General features: G+C 33.0%; 1 protein-coding gene across 1 annotated transcript in view; it reads right to left on the bottom strand.

The window, feature by feature from the left end:
• Window positions 1-574: 574 nt before the first annotated feature.
• The window catches only part of LOC143348758 (FIGNL1-interacting regulator of recombination and mitosis), a 48,636-nt gene continuing 26,149 nt past the window's right edge, over window positions 575-23,061 (bottom strand). The window contains exons 6-12 of the mRNA XM_076779354.1: window positions 20,998-21,146; window positions 20,772-20,898; window positions 19,285-19,453; window positions 15,260-15,491; window positions 10,871-11,198; window positions 8,194-8,394; window positions 575-1,198 (exon numbers count right to left, since the gene is read on the bottom strand). Coding sequence (XP_076635469.1) covers window positions 575-1,198; window positions 8,194-8,394; window positions 10,871-11,198; window positions 15,260-15,491; window positions 19,285-19,453; window positions 20,772-20,898; window positions 20,998-21,146 — 1,830 coding nt within the window. The remainder of the gene's footprint in view (window positions 1,199-8,193; window positions 8,395-10,870; window positions 11,199-15,259; window positions 15,492-19,284; window positions 19,454-20,771; window positions 20,899-20,997; window positions 21,147-23,061) is intronic.

The raw sequence follows: 23,061 nt of genomic DNA on the forward strand, positions 1-23,061 counted from the left end.
GTTGATTGAGGCTTCGTTAAAAAGTTATTAACATTTGCGTCTGTAGATAGACAACCTGCGTACAGCTGCGTGCGCTAGCGTCTCACAGACGTAACTTTAAACGTTAATAACTTTTTAACGAAGCCTCAATCGACAAATTGCTATTCTTGATTTTCGTCTTATTTTGGCCTCTAGAATCCCCTATTAAAATTTTTCCCACGGTTGACCGAACACCCTGTATACTATCACCTTGCCAAGACCCGTTAAAATCGAAGTCGGACAATTAGAGTCCTTCCCTTATGAGACATCTGAATGAAAACTAATTTAATTGAATACTGTACAGTAACCAGCGTTTTATAACGAATTTTGAAAATTGTTTCAAACGCAACCCTTAAAAATTCTACGTACAACCACTTTTATTTTCAACCATTCTTCGTACTAACACAATTATTAAAGAACAAATAACTAGCAATTAGGTAGATAAGTGATTACACTGCATACAGTGAAATAACTAGAAATAACACGTACATATTTTATAAAAATTTATCGTAAAAAAAACAATACTGTATCAAGGATATTAAATGATAATTTAAGTTCATTTCGACGATTCGGATAAATTCAAGATCTTCGTACAAATCAATCGTAATCTGCGTAAAGTACGATCATCGATATCGCTAGTTTTCCTCGCGATGTCGTTCAATTCGTCGCATACTTTGCTCACGTGCTCGTTCAGATCGTTCGATCCTGAACTTTCGATAGAATTCTCGCTCGGTTGGGTTTCTAACCTAGCGAGCTTCTCTTCCCTTTGCGATTCCTCGTAATGATAGCAAACGTGGCAGACATTTTGAGCACCCTGAATCGCGTGTTGCAAATAAAACCGAACGTCCGGGAAGTCGGAGAGTTCGTAGTAAGGTGCGCCAGAAAGATACGCGGGTATAGAGTCGCTCAGCACGGGCCTCCTCGTGACAGCGGCGACCATTTTGGTAACTAGTTCTTCGTTTGGACACGCGTGAGCCACCTGGTCGAAAGACTCGTACGCTTCTTGACGCACCCACGGGTTTTCGTCCTCTAGAAGCCGACAATTCAACTCAGCCAACGCATTTGCAGTCTTAAGACCGCACGCGTCGAAGGAATCGACGTTGTTCCTTAAATAATGCGTCGCGATCGCTCTCACGTGGGACGGGGAACACAAAAGTGACGTCAGCACTGCTTCCAGAATCTAAAATTGGTAAAAAAAACAAGAAATCACGTTTTGGTCCTTAGATGTTAATTATAAGAGGAGACCTTACAGTCGTGGACATTACTTTTGAAAAGATAGGAGGTGCAAGTTATTTGTATATACCTTGTGTTAATGTTGTATTCCTTTGTTTTAAATAACAGATTTATTTATAACATACAAAAGCAACTTAACGCTAGATTGCCTAAGGAAGCCATTTTGACTGCTTTTCAATTTCAATTAGAAAATCAATATATAATAACACAGTTTCTTAGAATTTTGTGACCTTTTATGCAACATATAAATGCGTTTATTAATAATTGTAGTTGCTTCCTCCCTCCTTCATTTTTGATGTATATATATGTGTTATATTGTCCAAAAGCAGTCATTTTGACTACTTGGGAAATTTTAAATAATCAAATGACTTTTATTATTGAATTGAGTAAATTTCTTGTATGACCAGATCGGCTCTGGATTGGAATAACAGTTTATATTCTTTTTTGATTATCGTCACATGATAACATACAAGTTCATGATAAATTGTCGTTCCCCTTCAACGTGCTATAACGTAGTTCAGAGGGGAAGGAGGATCACCGACTGCTTGATACCACAGCCCACCATACTGTAACTATTATATATATATCAATTGTGAAAATTGATAAAAGTAATAAAAAAATGTTACCGGACTCTATTCAATTTTATAACAAAAAATTTGGAGTTGATATGACGGATCAAATGGCCAGAAAATATACAGTAAAATCTAGTTCTCGTAGATGGTCCCCCCAAATATTTTTCAATATTTTAGATTTGGCTGCTATAAATACTTGGATCCTTTAGAAAGAAATGACAGGAATACAAGTACAACGAAAACAGTTCTTGTTTCAATTAGTAGAACAGCTTTCCACCGATTACAGAGTTGCAAGACAGAAAAATTCATCAGAACATGGAGACCCACAAAGATCAACTGCAACATCATTAAATACAGCATATTCTAACAAACGAAAAATTTGTCAAGTACGACTTTGCCACAATAACAAAACAAATAATATATGTGAAAAATGTCAAAAGTATGTTTGCGGAAGATGTACACATAAAATGATTTTGAAAAATCATTAACTTTGCAATACAAAAAACAGTAGTAAGTACAATAGTAAAATAGCATTATACAGGGTGTTTGGCCACCTTGGGAAAAATTTTAATGGGGGATTTTAGAGGCCAAAATAAGACGAAAATCAAGAATACCAATTTGTCGATGGAGGCATCGTTAAAAAGTTATTAACAATTAAATTAAAAAATTTCAAATTGTTCTGGAAAAATTATTTTCGGTTGCGGGGATCAATTACAATCATTTTTAGTAAATAGAGATACCCTTGAAATCCTACCCATTTTCGAGAAAAAAATTTGGGTAGGTGCTGAAATTTTTCGACGAAAAAAAAATTTTTCTAATCATTCTAAAAAAATTATTTTCTGTCGCGGGGGGCAATTGCGATCATTTTTGGTCATTAGACATACCCCCGAAATCCTACGCACTTTCGAGAAAAGAATTCTTTACCGAAAATCTAATTTCAGGCCAGAAATCGTTCCTCGAAATTTCATGTGAATCTTTAAAACACCATAACTCTTGAACCGATTGGACGATTTTAATGTTTAAAAAGGCAAACAGCGCGTATTTTGGTGTAGAATATGTAGAAATTCTAACAATAATGAAAAAGTTGTTCTTTGACCCCGTAAAGTGAGAAAACCTCCATAAAAATGGTCCAATTTTCAAATATCCAATACTCCTACAGTAATGAATATATTTCAATGGAACTTTTTTCTGAAGTAGAGCTCGTGGGTATGTACAAAAAAGTATTACACAACTTTTCTGTAGGACGTCAAATGAAATTACTAAAAATCAAAAACGAATTTTTAAGAAAAATCGACAGGGGGTAGTTCCTAAATTTTTCGACAAAAAAAAAAATTTCAAATCGTTCTAAAAAAAATACTTTTGGCTGCAGGGGTCAATTACAATCATTTTTGATCAATAGACATATCTCCGAAATTCTACCTACTTTCAAGAAAAAAATTCCTTACCGAAAATATAATTTCTGGCCATATCTTTAAAAGATCATAACTTTTGAACGGATTGGACGATTTTAATGTTTCAAAATGCAAACGACGCATATTTTGGTGAAGAATAGATAGGAAATCCAAAAATATTCGAACAATTGCTCCTTAACCCCGTAAAGTGAGAAAAACTCCATAAAAATGGTCCAATTTTCAAACAGCCAATACTCCTACAATAATGAATATATTTTAATGAAACTTTTTTCTGAAGTAGAGCTCGTGGGTATCTACAAAAAAGTATTACACAACTTTTCTGTAGGACGTCAAATAAAATTACTAAAAATCAAAAACGAATTTTTATGAAAAATCGACAGAGGGTAGTTTCTAAATTTTTCGACAAAAGAAAAAATTTCAAATCGTTCTAAAAAAAATATTTTTGGGTGCAGGGGTCAATTACAATCATTTTTGGTGAAGAGTCATATCCCCGAAATCCTGCGCATTTTCGAGAAAAAAATTCGAGAAAGTGTGAAATTTTTCGACAAAATTAAAAAATTTCAAATCGTTCTGGAAAAATTATTTTCAGTTGCGGGGTTCAATTACAATCATTTTTGGTGAATAGACATACCCCCGAAATTTTGCACATTTTCGAGAAAAAAATTCAGTACGGGCGGAACTTTAAACGTTAATAACTTTTTAACGGAGCCTCCATCAACAAATTGGTATTCTTGATTTTCGTCTTATTTTGGCTTCTAGAATCCCCTATTAAAATTTTTCCTAGAGGTGGTCCACCTAAATAAGGCCACCTAAATATCTCCTCTAATTGTGGAAGTACAAAATATATTTTGTATGCTATTTGAATGGTTTAAAAAAACCTTTCTTTTGCAAAAAAATTCATTCTGCGTTTCAAAAAATGTATCGTTGTGGAGGGGCACCATTTCGAATATCTATTACAATGATGGTTCGAAAAATAGGTTCGTGAAGAAGTATTACAAATTTCATGATGGGGTTTCGTGATAGTAAACATGTTTATTTACTCTTACAGATTCCCGAATGGCGTGTTGGTCTCTAAAGTCTCGATAGAATAAAGTTTTTCGTTTCCATTTAATTTTCGGTCTCGAAGGTCATTTCACGGTCATGTAATGTACATATCTGAACGTATTTTTACATCAGCTACACAATGCAATAAAAAAAATTATACAATTACACGCAAAAAAACATCGATAACCTTGTAAACTCCGGAAAAAATTACCCTAGAAATAAAAATTTGTTTGCAAAAGAAAGGTTTTTTCAAACCACTCAAATAGCATAGAAAATATTTTTTGTACTCCCACAATTAGAGGAGATATTTAGATGGACCACCCTGTATAGCAACGGAGGGGTCGGTCGAGCGTTTGTGAGAGCGCGACCCCTCTGGTGGCGAGCATGGGAGGCGACGCCACAATCAGTATTAAATTTATTGTGTAGTATTAGTAAATTCTGTATTTGAAATGTGGCGCGACAAACTGGCGCCGAGTCCCGCCATCTGTTTAGGTTAAGTTTCGAGAGCGTCCGAGCGAATGGGTCCGATTGCATGCGGAGTGTTTAGGTTCGAAAGAATGTTTAGAGCGTCTGGTCAAATGTCGCGAGGGGTGCGTATGTTTAGCGTTAGTTTAGAGTGAGAGAATTGGGTAATAAATGAGATAAAGAATGTCGGTGTGGCATGAGCGAACGAATCATAGATGCCAGATTCAGCACCCGGTGCGACACTCACACATGGCAGATCACGCGTACGTGAGCTCGTGGAGTTTCGGAAAGTCGACAAAGGCAAACTGACACATGCCCTCTTTCTCGATTATTCCGAAGCTGCCCGAAGTAATTTCGGTCCGCCTCGTGGGAGTCGAGAGAGAAAGGCTCACATTTGTCTTCTCGCTCTTAACAACTGAAATCCGACCTCCCGTCTACGGCATACGATTTGGAATCTCGAGCCGTGATTTTCGACTGCCCAGGCATTTTTATTTTCCGACCTATGTAGGCGCACATAAGCAAAGTACCCATAATGGGAAAAAAATTTTATAAAATTTATTTTACGGAAATACACGTTTTAAGACCCCCTGATCATATTTTAATTATTGAAAAAGAAGAAATTTTTTTTATTATTCCCATGTATGAGCGTACATATGTATATTAATAATACAATTTTTCAAAATCAAAATTCTTTAAGATTGAAAATTAATAAATTAAAATGAGAGTCCACTCTTTGCCAGTATCGTGCACGCTGTGGCATTTTTCAATAAGAAGAGTTCTTATTTTTATAACATAAACAAAAAAGTAGAATTAATAGTTGCGGAAATTAATTAATAATGATTTTCCTCGATATATTTTGAGTTAACCGTATCAATTTGTTATGACGAACTAAATAGTATATGTTTGATTTGGCTTAATTTTGCATAAAAAAATGATTGTATCGATCCATAAAAATTAATAACGTGCACGATACCGCTCAATGGAAACCACGGGAAGGTGGTGGTCTCTTCCATCAGGAGGGAAATGTAAAAAATTGTTATTTAATTATGCAATGCGCAATATTGAAATGTTTAAACTAATGTAATGAAAAAAGAGCTCGTAGATACATTAATTTTTGATTAATGTACATACCAGCTATAGTCACGAGATCCCCACCATCAAACCGTTTAAAAACAAAGGAATAGTGATCCCGTTTGCCAGTGTGATACAAAGTATGGATTGGATTTTAAATTTGAAAAGGACATAGTCGAATATTTTTAAAGGTACAAAACATAGCGTTTCATTTTAGAACAGTAACATGAGTTAGCAGGTACTATCATAAAACTGTTTTAGCCAGTTATATCCCTTTTTACCTGAAGTATAAGGTAAAAAGTACGAGGTACAAGTAAATCGAAATCCGAAAATCATTCACATTATATCAATGTAAATGAAGCGGCCTTTCCATCAGAGTTAAATGCAAAATTTTGTAATTTCTGTGAGAACAGAATTCTCATTAGATGTACGTGGTTTTTAAAATTTTTATGTTTTGACTGTTTTTACGAAAAATACCATTCAGATTCATGTACTTCATATATTGAAAATAACACATGTTAATTGTAATTAGTAAATTCAACTTTAAAAAAAAATATTCGAAGATCAGACAAAAATATAATGTCACATTTAGTGTACGATTAAAATATAATTACGAAAAAAAAGATTTCTTTTAGCAGGGTTCGAATCTGCAGAGCAAAAGAAGCTCGAACTTGTAGCCAAACACCTCATCCTTCACGATACGCTAGTTGTTGATGAATTTGGTTCTATTTTTGAAGATAAGTAGCTGTAATAACTTTAATAATATCTTGCAGTAAAACTTAACCCAAAACCGGGTACCATTCCAACTTTCCCTTATTAGAACCGAGTTTTCAATTTGTTTTAGCGAAAATCCTAGCCGGTTAAGCTGCTTACTGCTGTTTTTAATTACCAAGCATTTATTTCTCAATTAACCTTTTGCGAGTAAAACCATTTTGCACATTATTCTAAAACATTTGTGGTATTCGTTTTCAATGCGATTTAAGTAAGCATGTAATGTATAAGATTTCATTTAAGTTTTTCTTTTCTAGAGAAGATAAAGAAAAAGTTTATTTGATTTTTCTTACATAAAATTGAATTCTTCCCAAGATTTATATGAAACACTTAAAAGATCTTTTATAAATTACGCCTATGTATTGGAACAACTATGAAACAAGAGATATAATCATTATTATCCATGGGCTGATTATAGTCAAAGACTAATCGGACTTTGAAATGAGAACATAAAACTGAAATGTAAAGTTCCATTTAAATTCATTCAGCCATTTATACTCAATCGTATTAATAATATACATATGTACGCTCATACATAGAAATAATAAAAAAAAATTTCTTTTTTTTCAATAATTAAAATATGATCAGGGGGTCTTAAAACGTGTATTTCCGTAAAATAAATTTTACAAAATTTTTTTCCCATTATGGGTACTTCGCTTATGTGCGCCTACATAGGTTGGAAAGGAAAAATGCCTGGGCAGTCGAGAATCACGGCTCGAGATTCCAAATCGTATGCCGTAGACGGGAGGTCGGATTTCAATTGTTAAGAGCGAGAAGGCAAATGTAAGCCTTTCTCTCTCGACTCTCACGAGGCGGTCCGAAATTACTTCGGGCAACTTCGGAGAATCGAGAAAGAGGGCATGTGTCATTTTGCCTTTGTCGACTTTCCGAAACTCCACGAGCTCATGTACGCGTGATCTGGCATAGTGTGAGAAAGCACCTTCGGTGCTTTTCTGGCATCTCTGGAACGAATGGTTAGTTCGTAAGTTAGTTGGGTAAGACAACTCGTCGAGTAGAGACACGCCGGGATACGGCGTGCGCGCCAGAGAATAAAAAGTATATCTCGACAAGTTGCATTTTTATTCGGCACCGCATCCCACTACCTTCTTCACAGAAATATGCCCAAAAATCATAAGCGTCGATATTGACGATACGAATGACTAATACAGAATTTTCTTGATAATGACATATGATGCAATTTTACTACTATACTTATTGCTGTTTTTCATATTAAAAATTTAAGGATTTTTCGTTTTAATATTCATGTCAAACATACATAATAAATAAAATATATTTTTGCATTTCAAAATAATAAAAGAAAAAAAGTGACTTGACGGGGATTCGAACCCACTACCACAATAATCGCAGTTAATCACTTTACCGACTCAACCAAACATAACCTATAAATTAAAATAAAATTAAATAATTCCTTTATTTTGTACGTATCAAACTTTGAATAAAAATATCTCGAAAACGGAGGCCCATTGCGAAGAACCTTATTAGGGTTTTTTGATACTAGCTATATACTATAACTTGCACCTCCCATCTTTTCAAAAGCAATTTCCACGACTGTAAGGTCCCCTCGTGGTCATATTTTTCATCTGTACCGTAAAAAATGTATCGTCCTGTATTTTCTCAGGCTGCGTAGCGCTGAATAATTTCCCCAAAAATTCTGACAGTATATCCAATTGTCTGCCTTCGAAAATCTCGATCGTGTCCGCGATCGAGCTCCATATTTGAGACAAAATGTCGACGGTGGTTTTCTCGCCCGCGTAATTGAGCTTTCCAATAACAGACATCATCGTTGTCTTGACGGAACGGGAAATCAAACAAAAAGGACAGACATTACGATTTTTTTAAAATACAGGGCGTTCGGCCACCCCTGGGAAAAATTTTAATGGGGGACTCTTGAGGCCAAAATAAGACGAAAATCAAGAATACCAATTTGTTGATGGAGGCTTCGTTAGAAAGTTATTAACAATTAAATTCAAAAATTTCAAATCGTTCTGGAAAAATTATTTTCGGTTACGGGAGTCAATTACAATCATTTTTGGTGAATACACATACTCACGAAATTCTACGCACTTTCGAAAAAAAAATTCTTTATCGAAAATCTAATTTGGTGCCTACATTTTTCAGCGAAAAAAAAAGATTCCAAATCGTTTTGGAAAAATTATTTTCGGTTGCAAGGGTCGATTATAATCATTTTTTATGAATAGATATACCCCTGAAATCCTACCCAGTTACGAGAACAAAATTCGAGAATGTATGAAATTTTTTGACAAAATTAAAAAATCTCAAATCTTTCTAAAAAAATTATTCTTGCTTGAAGGGATCAATTATAATCATTTTTGGACAAGAGACATACCCTCGAAATCTTAACCATTTTCGAATAAAAAATTCCTTACCGAAAGTAAAATTTCAGGCTTCCCGTTTTCATGCGAATCTTTAAAACACTATAACTTCTGAATGGATTGGACGATTTTAATGTTCAAAAAGCCAAACGCCGCGTATTTGAGTGTAGAATATGTAGCAATTATAAAAATATTCGAAAAATTGTTCCTTGACCCCGTAATGTTAGAAAAACCTCGTAAAAATATTTCAATTTTCAAACAGCTATAACTCCTACAATAGTGAATATATTTCAATGAAATTTTTTTCTGAAGTAGAGCCCATAGGTACTTACAAAAAAGTATTAAACAACTTTTCTGTAGGATGTCAAACGAAATTACTAAAAATCAAAAACGACTTTTTGAGGAAAATCGACAAGGAGCAGGTGCCATTTTTCGATGAAAAAAAGAATTTTCAAATCGATTTGGAAAAATTACTTTTAGTTGCGGGGGTCATTTACAATAATTTTTGGTCATGACATATATCCCCGAAATCATACGCATTTTCGAAAAGAAAATTCCTTACCGAAAATATAATTTCGGGCTCAGAAATGTCACTCCAAAATTTCTTGTGTATCTTTAAAACATCATAACTTCTGAACGGTTTGGGTGATTTTAATGTTTCAAACGGCAAACAACGCGTATTTTGGTGAAGAATATGTAGAAATTCTAAAAATACTGAAAAAGTTGTTCCTTAACCTCGTAAAGTTAGAAAAACCTCATAATAATGGTCCAATTTTCAAACAGCCATAACTCGTACAATAGTGAATATATTTCAATGAAACTTTTTTATGAAGTAGAGCTCATAGATACTTATAAAAAAGTATTGGACAATTTTTCTGTAGGGTGTCAAACAAAATTATTAAAAATTAAAAACGAATTTTTAAGGAAAATCGACAGGGGGCAGGTGCCCAAATTTTTCAGCGAAAAAAAAGATTCCAAATCGTTTTGGAAAAAATGTTTTCGGTTGCGGGGGTCAATTACAATCATTTTTGATCAACAAACGTACCCTCGAAATCCTGACCATTTTCGAGAAAAAAATTCCTTACTGAAAATATAATTTCAGGCCAGAAATGTCACTCCAAAATTTGAAAACGTCACAATTTTTGAGCGGATTGAACGATTTTAATATTTAAAAAAGCAATCAACGCGTATGTTAGTGAAGAATATGTAGAAATACTAAAAATATTGTAAAAGTTGCTCCTTGATCCCGTAAAATGTGAGAAACCCCATAAAAGTAGTCCAATTTTCAAATGGCCATAACTCCTACAATAATGAACGTATCTCATTGAAATTTTTTTCTGAAGGAGAGCTCACAAATACCTACAAAAAAGTACTGAACAACTTTTCTGTAGGACGTCAAGAGAAATTATTAAAAATCGAAAACGAATTTTTAAGAAAAATCGACTGGGGGTAGGTGCCCAAATTTTTCGATGGAAAAAAAAATTTCAAATCGTTTTGGAAAAATTATTTTCTGTTGCAGGGATCAATTATAATCATTTTTTATGAATAGACATACTCACGAAATCCTACCCACTTTCTAGAAAAAAATTCGAGAAGGTGTGAAATTTTTTAGCGAAAAAAAAGATTCGAAATCGTTCTGGAAAAATTATTTTCCGTTGCGGGGGTCAGTTACAATCATTTTTGGTCAGTACACACACCCCTGAAATCCTACCCATTTTCGAGAAAAAAATTCAAATAGATGGACAAATTGCCGTTCTACAGCCGCAACTTTGAACGTTAATAACTTTTTAACGAAGCCTCCATCAACAAATTGGTATTCTTGATTTTCGTCTTATTTTGGCCTCTAGAATCCCCTATTAAAATTTTTCCTAGGGGTGGCCGAACACCCTGTATAATAACGTCGACGATAACCTCGACAAACATCACTTACGATTTGATTCCAATTTTTTAGAGTTGGTTGCTGCTGCAATTCCGCAAACGTGCCAGGCACTTCATTGAGCACGCAAGCTAATCGATTCTGTAAAAACGTTTTTGTTTTCGATGGAAAGAACCGCGCGAGAATGATCCAAGATGGATTCTCGAGATCGTCGAGTTCCGTCACCAGAGTGTGCTTTGTCTCCTCGGAAAGCAGGCTGTACAACCTTCCGATTAAATTCTCCAGTATAACGGTTTCAAGGTCGTTGTGCCGCTTCATCAAAGCAGTATAAACTTTCAATAAATACTTCACGTGGCTGACGCAAAGCTCCGAAGAACCAATGCTGAAAAGTGAGGTTATCTCGTAAAGTGAGGTTATCTTGCAAAGTGAGGCTTCTTCAAAATCGACATTTCGAAGAAGCATTCTCAAATTGAAAAAAACAATTTAATATCTTTGTGTTGAACGAGCACATTTCGAAATCGATAAGTTGTAAATAATATTAAATTTTCGAATAAATGATTTATTAAAATAGTTGCGAAATTATTTGAACGAACTTTACTAGACGTTCCAAGAACATGTCAGGTTATGAAAAAATATGAATTACTTCCGACTAAAACGCGATATCTAATTACAGTATGTGCACTGTTTGAGACGCATAAGGTTTAATTTATACTATCCGTCAGAGAACTGTTTGTTGACTGTCAATGAATCTTATTTGCGCTGTTGATTGAATCAAATTCTTGAATCAATTTTAAATTGAAGAGATTAGAATGGATGCAGTATGAAATCGATCTTCGAAGAATCGATCTATTGAAAATCGATTTATGAAATCGTTCGAGATACCACTTCAGTGTAGTATCGATTACTATCGAAATATTAATGGGTTATCGTGATTTCTATAAACTTCGAAATCTTTAAATCAAATTTGCATATTTATAATTTATATTTAAGACGTTTATTTTAATCTTGTAAATAAATGTTACCGAATTTATGGGAAAAATAAATGTTTTAACTACGTTGAAAAAAGTAATTATTATGTTTTTTTTTATTATGCAAAATAATGTAATAAGGGGCACTTTGAATATATGAAAATTCTTGTTCCTTAAGAAATTTAAAAAAATAAATATATTGTTCGTAGTCCATTAATTTCACTATCTCTTCATATTATGTTAATAATGTAGTTAAAAAGTAATATCCGAAATGTTTTATTATCATTCATTTGAGACCATTTGCCATACATAATAATTTATTCTTTCTTTAATTTCGTGTAAGAAATGTGTTTAATAAGTTGGCTACCTTGATGGTCACTAGTGCCTAGGGATATTTGATTCTTGCAATATGAATCGATTCTCGAATCAATTCTAAATCGAAACGACTAGAATCGATGCTGCATGAAATCGAACTCCGAAGAATCGATCTATAGAAAATCGTTCAAGATACCAATTCAGTGTAGTATCGATTACTATCGAAATATTAATGGTTATCGTGATTTATATAAACTTCGAAATCTTTAAATCGAATTTGCATATTTATAATGTATATTTAAGATATGACAAATAAAAGAATTGATAATTAACAAAGTTTGCCTTTGCCAACAGTACTAGTTCGGATGAAATATTATTTATGGCGTACTTGTGGCGTTGTCTCTCATGCTCGCCACCAGAGCACGTCAAATCGAACACTTTTTTCCTCTCAATGTCTGGGATTTTGTTTAAAATTGAATATTATGTAGACCCTGCGATATTAAGGGTAGTTTAAGTCATCATTTTGCTGGCTTCGAATTTGTTTAAAAAATACAGACCTCTGAAGTTTGTGACTTTTGTGAAAATGGATTGTAATTAGGAATTTTAATCTCGGAAACTATTTACCGTGTTAAAATGTATTCTTTTAGTTTTATTTGGAAGGGATTGGCTTTCCTAAATAAATTTTGTCCATAATGATAAATCAATAAAATAAAAATTTATTTATAATATCCGATATTGCAAAATTGATTTTTCATTGGGAACAAAATTTATTTCAAAAGAGCAATCCTTCCTTAATAAAACTGAAAAAAAACATTTCAATATAATAAATAACTTCGAAGATAAAAATTACTAATTACAATCAATTTTCACAAAAGTGGTAAACTTTAGAGGTCTGTACTTTTTAAACAAATTCGAAACCAGCGAAATCTTTATGTTTCAAACATTTTTTCGATGAGTATCACTATTATCGAAACTACATAGAGCAATTGCTATACACACTGTATGTATTTATAATTTATAAATCGCTCCACCTTTGCCACGATGTCATAGGTGGGTAATAAAAACAATTAATCTTTTCATTGCTATTAAGAAACTTGTTACTGTTATTGTTACTTGTTACTTGTTACTGTATAATTTAGTGCAAGCCTACAGTGCCTCATTAGGGACAAAATTTATTTTGAAAGGCCAATCCTTTCCTAATAAAACTGAAGAAATACGTTTCAATACTATGAATAATTTTTAAGATACAAAATTACTAAGTAAAACCCATTTTTACAAAAGTCGTTAACTTCAGAGGTTTGGGTTACGGAATAGTCTTCAAATTAGAAATTGTATGGATAATCTGTAATACTATCCTTCAATTTTAATATTAATTTTTCTTTTCTTATTTGTTGCTGTTTGTAAGTTTTTAAAATGTAAATTTAAGGACAAACAGAAAAATTTCATACACGAGACAATAAATAAAATGAAAGAAACAGCAATCTTTAAATATTATATTTTTTGAATAAATTCGAAACCAGCAAAATGATGACTTAAACTATCCTTAATATCGTGTGGTCTACATCATGCTCAATTTTAAACAAAATCCCAGACATCAAGGGAAAAAAGTGAAAATACAAGCATTGAGGATAGACAATAAAAAAAATTTCGACACAGTGGTTTCTCCCCTTAATGTAATCATGTGATCATTCAATTTTTGTAATCCGACGAACGATAGAGAATGTTTAACAATTAATATAAAAGTTTCTAATTATTAATAACTTTTTAACGAAGCCTCAAACGAAAAATTAGATATCATTAGATGTATGTCTACTCTCCTTTCCTTTTCAAATCTCATCCACAAGACACCACACATAGATCGATTTTCTGGAAAATCGATTTCGAAACGACAACATTCTTAATTGAAAACTACCTGGCAGTGCGTTTTTTTATTCAGTAGGGTAGAACTTCTTATTTTTTGATTTCCAAATTGTTTTGGGATAACCTCTGCAATTGAGACACTAGATAAAAAAATAGCCTACGCAAAATCTGAAATTTTATGTATTTTTGTAACCCGTTTTTCTCCAATAAAGTGTACCCCTATCATACATTTCACCACCTCTTTGAATTCGCCATTCTACGCTTTATAAAGATATAGAAACAAAATTTTGAATTCTTTGTTTTTTATAAGTCACGATTCTCAAATTTCAATCATTTATCGCGGATAAAAGATATAAATTTTTCGAATTATATTTAGTTCGTTAAATAGTACAAGTTTTACTCATAACATTTTTTTCTATCTTTATAAATAACGAAGATATTTAGATATTTCTATTTCAATCATTGGAAAATATACGTAGAATCAATGCAAGGGAATATACTGTATAAAATAAGTAGCCTTAAAACTAATTGTAAGAAACGAATATACAGCGAAATTTGACTGTAGTGTAATTCCTTTTTTTTCGTTTTAATTCACACTTTTTATACAGTTTTATATATTGCTGAATTCGTCCATTACGGTCTATAACAATATAGAAAAAAAAGATACAGGGTGTTCGGCTACGCCTGGGAAAAGTTTTAATGGGGGATTCTAGAGGCCAAAATAAGACGAAAATCAAGAATACCAATTTGTTGATTGAGGTTTCGTTAAAAAGTTATTAACGTTTAAAGTTACGACTGTGAGACGCTAGCGTACGCAGCTGTACGCAGGTTGTCTATCTACAGGCGCAAATGTTAATAACTTTTTAACGAAGCCTCAATCAACAAATTGATATTCTTGATTTTCGTCTTATTTTGGCCTCTAGTATATCTCATTAAAATTTTTCCCAGGAGCGGCCAAACACCCTGTATATGATTGCAATATCAAAAAATATTATGACTTTGAAATTTCAATGATTCACCTTGAAAAAAACCATTTTCAGGTTACATTTGCTTCATTAAACAACACAACTTTTGTCAAAAGAATTTTGTCAGATTTTCAAAATTTCAGATTTTGCATAGGTTATTATTTCATCTAGTGTCACAATTTCAGGGTGTGTCGCAAAAAAAATTACGAAAAAAATTTTTCATCAAGTATAAATAAGGTCCACCCTACTATCCAGTCGTTTTAATGTAAAACTTCATCGCAGAACGGTTTAACGAACCGTAGACGGATAGCGTAAATCCAGCCTAATGTACAAACCGGCTTATGAAGCACCAAATGTCCGAGCTGAGCAAGGAACTCCACAGTCGTCTGCTTAACAGATGTTTCAGCAGGATCAATTCCACAGCACAGAATCCATCCGGAGGTGTGTCACTGATCAGAGCACAAATTGGTACCAAGGTGGCTTCGTACAACGTGGCTTCTCGCGGTTTCTCGCCGACGTCGTGTGCCCCTGGCAATCTTATTTCACCCGTGCAAATTTCTTCTTGTACTTTTTAAACACACGAAATATCAATCAGTCTACCTCAAATGTCTATCGATCTTTCGATTCAACGTTGATTTTTGATTCTCACTAAATTTTTTTACTTTTGGGTCATACAGCGTACAACAACAAAGTTATATACAGGGTATTCGGCCGACCGTGGGAAAAATTTTAATGGGAGATTCTAGAGGCCAAAATAAGTCGAAAATCAAGAATAGCAATTTGTTGATTGAGTGTTCGTTAAAAAGTTATTAACGTTTAAAGTTACGACTGTGAGACGCTAGCGCACGCAGCTGTACGCAGGCTGCCTATCTACAGACGCAAATGTTAATAACTTTTTAACGAAGCCTCAATCGACAAATTGGTATTCTTGATTTTCGTCTTATTTTGGCCTCTAGAATCTACCATTAAAATTTTTCCCAGGGGTGGTTAAATACAGGGTGGTCCATCTAAATATTTCCTCTAATTGTGGGAGAACAAAAAATATTTTGCATGCTATTTGAATAGTTTGAAAAAAACCATTGTATTGGAAAATATATTTTTTTTCTCAAATAATCTTTTTCGAAATTTACAAGGTTATCGATGTCTTTTTGCGCATAAATGCATAATTTTTTGTATTACATCGTGTAGCTGACGAAAAATATGTTCTACGTGACCTTTGAGTTAAAAAATTAAATGGAAATAAAAAATTTTTGTCTATCAAGGCTTTAGTGAAGAAGATTTCGTGTGGGAATCTATAAGTGTAAATAAACATGTTTACTATCACGAAATCTCATTATGAAATTTGTAATACTTTTTATGAACTTATTTTTTAAAGTGTCATTGTAATAGATGTTCCAAATGGTGTCCCTCCACAATAATACATTTTTTAAAACGTAGAATAAGATATTCCCTGGCCCTTCCATTAACTGCAGCACAAGCTGGTATTATTCAGTCTTTATTGTTCCCTGGCGTTGTTGATTGTTCACCATAAACAACTTGTTTTAAATGCCTCCATAAGAAATAATCCATAGCTCTGAATGAATTCAAGATATTTTTGTTTTAAATTTCTGACGACAAACTCATGAGTCTCAGAACTTTCTTTGCAAATTTCAAATAATTACTCTAATTTTGTAAAATGAAGTCATGAACTTGTAATTCTGGTAATCGACATTCCAATTTATCCATAAAATCTGTCGTTAAATATTCTACTGTTTCTAAATTGAATCTGTAACGATACCTCCCGCATTCGCCACCAGAGGGCTACGCTCTTAACTCTCTCGCAAGGGCTCGACTGACCCTTCCATTCCTACATACAGGGTGTTCGGCCATCTCAGGGAAAAATTTTAATGGGAAGTTCCAAAGACCAAAATAAGACGAAAATCAAGAATACCAATTTCTTGATGGAGGCTTCGTTAAAAAGTTATTAACGTTTAAAATTCCGCCCTTACTGAATTTTTTTCTCGAAAATGGATAGGAATTCGAGGGTATGTCTATTCACTAAAAATGATTGTAATTGACCCGCGCAGCCGAAAATAATTTTTTTAAAACGATTTGAAATTTTTTAATTTTGTCGAAAAATTTCACACTTTCATGAATTTTTTTCTCCAAAGTGGGTAGGAATTTGAGGGTATGTCTATTCACCAAAAATGATTGTAATTGACCCCTGCAATCGACAATAATTTTTTTAGAACGACTTAAAATTTCTTTTTTTCGTCGACTTTCATCAGCACCCTTTCGATTTTTCTTAAAAATTCGTTTTTAATATTTAATAATTTTGTTTGATGCTCTACAGAAAAGTTGTCTAAAACTTTTTTGTCGATATCCATGAGCTCTACTTCAGAAAAAAGTTTCATTGAAATATATTCACTATTGTAGGAGTTATGGCTGTTTGAAGATTGCACCATTTTTACTGGCGTTTTCTCAGTTTACGGGGTCAAGGATCAACATTTCGAATATTTTTGCAATTTCTACATATTCTTCATCTAAATACGCGTCATTTGCGTTTTTGAAAATTAAAATCGTCCAATCCGTTCAGGAGTTATGATGTCTTAAAGATTCGCATGAAATTTCGGAGAACGATTTCTGGCCTGAAATTAGATTTTCGGTAAGGAATTTTTTTCTCGAAAATGCGTAGGATTTCGGGGGTATGTGTAATAACCAAAAATTATTGCGATCGACTCTTGCAACCGAAAATAATTTTTTTAAAACGATTTGAAATTTTGTTTTTCCGTCGAAAAATTTCACACATTTTCGAATTTTTTTCTCGATAGTAGGTAGGATTTCGAGGGAATGTTTAATGACCAAAAACGATTGTGATTGACCCCTGCAACCAAAAATAATTTTTCCAAAATACCAATTTGTTGATGGAGGCTTCGTTAAAAAGTTATTAACAATTAAATTCAAAAATTTCGAATCGTTCTGGAAAAAATATTTTCGATTTCGGGGGTCCATTACAATCATTTTTGATCATTATACATACCTTCGAAATCCTACGCACTTTCGAGAAAAAAATTCAAGAATGTGCAAAATTTGTCGACAAAATTAAAAAATTTCAAATCGTTCTAAAAAAATTATTTTCGGTTGCAGGGGTCAATTACAATAATTTTTGGTGATTAGACATACCCTCGAAATCCTAACCATTTTCGAGAAAAAAATTCCATACCGAAAATCTAATATGAGGCCATAATAAATGCTTCTCTGAAATTTCATGCAAATCTTTAAAATGTTATAACTCCTGAACGAATTAGACGATTTTCATTTTTGAAAAGGCAAACGACGCGTATTTAGGTGGAGAGTATGTAGAAATTGCAAAAATATTCGCAAAGTTGATCCTTGACCACGCAAAATGTGAAAAACCCCATAAAAATAGTCCAATTTTCAAACAACTATAACTCCTACAACAGTGAATATATTTCAGTGAAACTTTTTCCTGAAGTAGAGTTCACGGATACCTACAAAAAAGTATTAAACAACTTTTCTGTATGGCGTCAAACAAAATTACTAAAAATCGAAAACGAATTTTTAAGAAAAATCAACAGGGGGTAGCTGCTTAAATTTTTCGACGAAAAAGTAATTTTCAAATCATTCTGAAAAAATTATTTTCGGTTGCGAGGGTCAATTACAATCATTTTTGGTCAGTAGACATACCCTCGAAATCCTACCCACTTTCAAGAAAAAAATTCGAGTAGGTACTGAAATTTTTCGACAAAATTAAAAAATTTCAAATCGTTCTGGAAAAAGTATTTTCCATTGCAGGGGTCAATTACAATAATTTTTGGTGATTGGACATACCCCCAAAATCCTACCCACTTTCGAGAAAAAAATTCAGTACGGGGGGAACTTTAAACGTTCATAACTTTTTAATAAAGTCTCCATCAACAAATTAGTATTCCTAATTTTCGTCTTATTTTGGCCACTAGAGTCCCCCATTAAAATTTTTCCCAGGTATAGCCGAACACCCTGTATATAACTTTGTTGTTGTGTGCTGTAAACAACATTTTGTCTTAAATCTAAAATTAGATTCAAACTATTAAAGTTTGTGTTTATAGTATTTATTTCAAAGTTGTTCTCGCAAATTTGCAATCAGTATCTTAATATCGAGTGTTTATAAGATGTAAAAGGAACAAAAATCGGTGAAGTACGCTAAAACAGTAAACATTCTGATTATTAGGATCCACGTTTCATCCAGGTCAGTTCTGTGCAGCCTTCAACGGTACAAATACGTTAAAACGTAAAATAAGATGAGCATTTTCATATTGATTGTTCCATTAATAATAAAAATATCAAATGATTTACCTGACTCGATACGTAAAATACTTACTATAGTTAATGTTTGTTAACGCGACATCGATAATCGACTCTGCGCCTAGGGTCCATATACAGTGTTGTTCGAACGGTGTGCTGATCAATTTTCTCAAAATACTGACTGTCAACAAATGATAGCCTAATTTATCGACGTTTGCACAGTTGTCTCCATACTCGAAGAAGGCCTAAAATTTGCCAAAAATGAACGCTGAATCCTCGTTGGAAAATGTATGTAAATAAATTATCAGTATATAAATAAATTAACCCTTCCGTTGCTAGAGTTCAAAAACTTGATTCTTTTCAATACTTTTATATGGAAAAATAAGAACCATTAGATTTTTCAAAGATGTTTTTTACCAGTGAATTAATAAATGAAGTCATCAAATTCGATTTCACTAACGTCATTGCGACTCAGGATCAATTCGAGACATTGAGTTTCAGTTTTATCGAAAAATCTCGAAAGTAATGATGCAAGCTATTTTTGTTAATCATCTGTTGATATTTTGACAGCAGTTGGTCAACAATTTTGACACTTTACCGACTGTTATCCTATTGATTAGTTCTTACCCGCCAACTGTTACCGACTGATATCCTATTTATCGGTTTTACTCGCCAACGGTTACCGACTGATATCCTATTTATCGGTTTTACCCGCCAACGGTTACCGACTGGTATCCTATTTATCGGTTTTTACCCGTCAACGGTTACCGACTGGTATTCTAGTAATTAGTTTTTACCCGCCAACTGTTACCGACTGGTATCCTATTGATTAGTTTTTACCCGCCAACTGTTACCGACTGGTATCCTATTGATTAGTTTTTACCCGCCAACGGTTACCGACTGGTATCCTATTTATCGGTGTTTACCCGCCAACGGTTACCGACTGGTATCCTATTTATCGGTTTTTACCCGTCAACGGTTACCGACTGGTATTCTAGTAATTAGTTTTTACCCGCCAACTGTTACCGACTGGTATCCTATTGATTAGTTTTTACCCGCCAACTGTTACCGACTGGTATCCTATTGATTAGTTTTTACCCGCCAACGGTTACCGACTGGTATCCTATTTATCGGTGTTTACCCGCCAACGGTTACCGACTGGTATCCTATTTATCGGTTTTACCCGCCAACTGTTACCGACTGGTATCCTATTTATCGGTTTTACCCGTCAACGGTTACCGACTGGTATCCTAGTAATTAGTTTTTACCCGCCAACGGTTACCGACTGGTGTCCTATTAATCGGTAACCACGAAAATAAAAAATGTTACTAGATTTAAATACCCTATAATAACAGGAAACGAACAATACAGTAATCACTTCCAAAAAGTTTCATTTTACATTCCTGCAGTTATCAGAAAACGCGCATATGTTATTATTCAATAGTTACCGGTCGGTAAAGTGTATTTCCTACATTTTCGAAAGCTTATCGATCGAGTAATGTTTCTTGCGAGTGTTTTTTAGTATTCGTAGGCATCGAAAGGGTTAAATGGAGTACAACAAACCTGCTTGAAAGCGAAGATTTGGAAGACAGTATCGAGGAATGGTTCGGTTCCTTTCGAAATGTGAACGTTTATTAATTCGACTGTTTTATCGTCGATCTGTGATTTTTGTAGACAGGAGGGGGAACACCTAATTACAGAGAACAGTGTGGGAATTGTAAATCAATGGAAAAGAGAATGCATACAATATACATATAATCGAACAGGAGAAATGTATATAATTGAATACCTGTACATTTGCAGGAGAAGTTCAACCACAGACGAGAGAGTTTCGGCGTTTATGCAGGAACTATAGGCAATGAATAATCTGTCCAAAATTTTCAACGAATGACCGATAACTCTTATCTTTTTCTCGTCGACACTTCTATCACGGGACTCCTAGAATAATGATTTTATAATGATTGTAATATTAATTTACTTTAGAACCTTTTGAGTCCTCTCTGAAATATACTCTATTAGCTACTTTTTAGTCACGTTTCTGGTGAATATAGTCTAGAATATTTTCTAATTTTTTTTCTTTTAAATTATGTAAACTTTGGTGGTTTTTGCACAAATAATTGTATAATAATATGTACTCCATAGAGGAGCCAAAAAGTGAAGTACATAATGACTATTTTTTACTCATGATTTACATGAGTAATTCTTTGAATATTTCTACGTTATTTATTTATTCATTTTACGAATTGTACAACTGCGTTTGTATACTTTAATTGTTTTTAGTATTTACATTATATGACATCGAAGATCACATCACTGTGTTTTATTGTACAAATAAAGATTATTTCTTGATTACAATCATAATCACTAATTTTCTGATAAAGAAACAAATAGATAAAATCAATCTTTGATTTGATCAGAAATGCCCATAAATAAACAGTAGAAATAATTTTTCTCTCAAATGTCATTATCTATTCAATAAATATTTTTTTGTCGTTTAAAAGGAGTCGTACAACAAAAAAATTTTATTTGCTAACAGAAACATGCAATTGTTTGTATAACTCAGTGTACAGGGTGTTTACTAGTCAACAATTTTTATGAAAATTATTGTTTAGAAGAAAAATGAGAGAGGAGAATGTTGTATAGTTTTCTGTGATCAGTGGGACAGTGTATTTCAACTTTGCATATTTACATTATTTTGCGACAGATGACTTTAAACTTTATAAATAAATATATTTTTTTTTGTCACATGGAAGCATGTTCTTCGATTTTGATGAAACTTCGTACACTTATGAAGCAGCCAAAAATAATTGATACGTATTTTTTTTTAGCTGCGGTAACTCGAGTTTAAGGGGTGAAACCACCCCTTGAAGTTTTGGCTCGAAACGGCTATCTCGAAAACGGAAAGACATACGAAAAAATTGTTAATGAGCGAGGTTAATGGTTTCTTATGTACAATAACATGGTGTTAATAAATTTAACAAAATACAACTTGTTTATAACAAACAAAAATTTATTAACTTAATTTTTCATTTTATTGAAATTTTCATAATGACAAAAAATGACGAGCATTTTATTCCAAATCCATTGGTATGTAACATTTTTAAATTGCCTCTTATAGTTTTGCAGATTTTGATGATTTACATCTTACGCGTACATCCACTATGGTAGTTGCTGTTCTAACTTTGATTTTAATGAAGCACTGTAGGCTTGCACTAAATTATACCGTAACAAGTAACAAGTAACAATAACTGTAACAAGTTTCTTAATAGCAATGAAAAGATTAATTGGTTTTATTACCCACCTATGACATCGTGGCAAAGGTGGAGCGATTTATAAATTATAAATACATACAGTGTGTATAGCAATTGCTCTATGTAGTTTCGATAATAGTGATACTCGTCGAAAAAATGTTTGAAACATAAAGATTTCGCTGGTTTCGAATTTGTTTAAAAAGTACAGACCTCTAAAGTTTACGATTTTTGTGAAAATGGATTGTAATTAGTAATTTTTATCTTCGAAGTTATTTATTATATTGAAATGTTTTTTTTTCAGTTTAAGACTACTCATTTTATACAGTATATTCCCTTGCATTGATTCTATATTTTCCAATGCTTGAAATAGAAATATCTAAATATCTTCGTTATTTATAAACATAGAAAAAAATGTTATGTGTGAAACTTGTACTATTTAACGAACTAAATATAATTCGAAAAATTTATATCTTTTATCCGCGATAAATTATTGAAATTTGAGAACCGCGACTTATAAAAAACAAAGAATTCAAAATTTTGTTTCTATATCATTATAAAGCGTAGAATGGCGAATTCAAAGAGGTGCTGAAATGTATGATAAG

The sequence above is a fragment of the Colletes latitarsis genome, chromosome 12, assembly GCF_051014445.1.
Source record: "Colletes latitarsis isolate SP2378_abdomen chromosome 12, iyColLati1, whole genome shotgun sequence".
Taxonomy (NCBI): domain Eukaryota; kingdom Metazoa; phylum Arthropoda; class Insecta; order Hymenoptera; family Colletidae; genus Colletes; species Colletes latitarsis.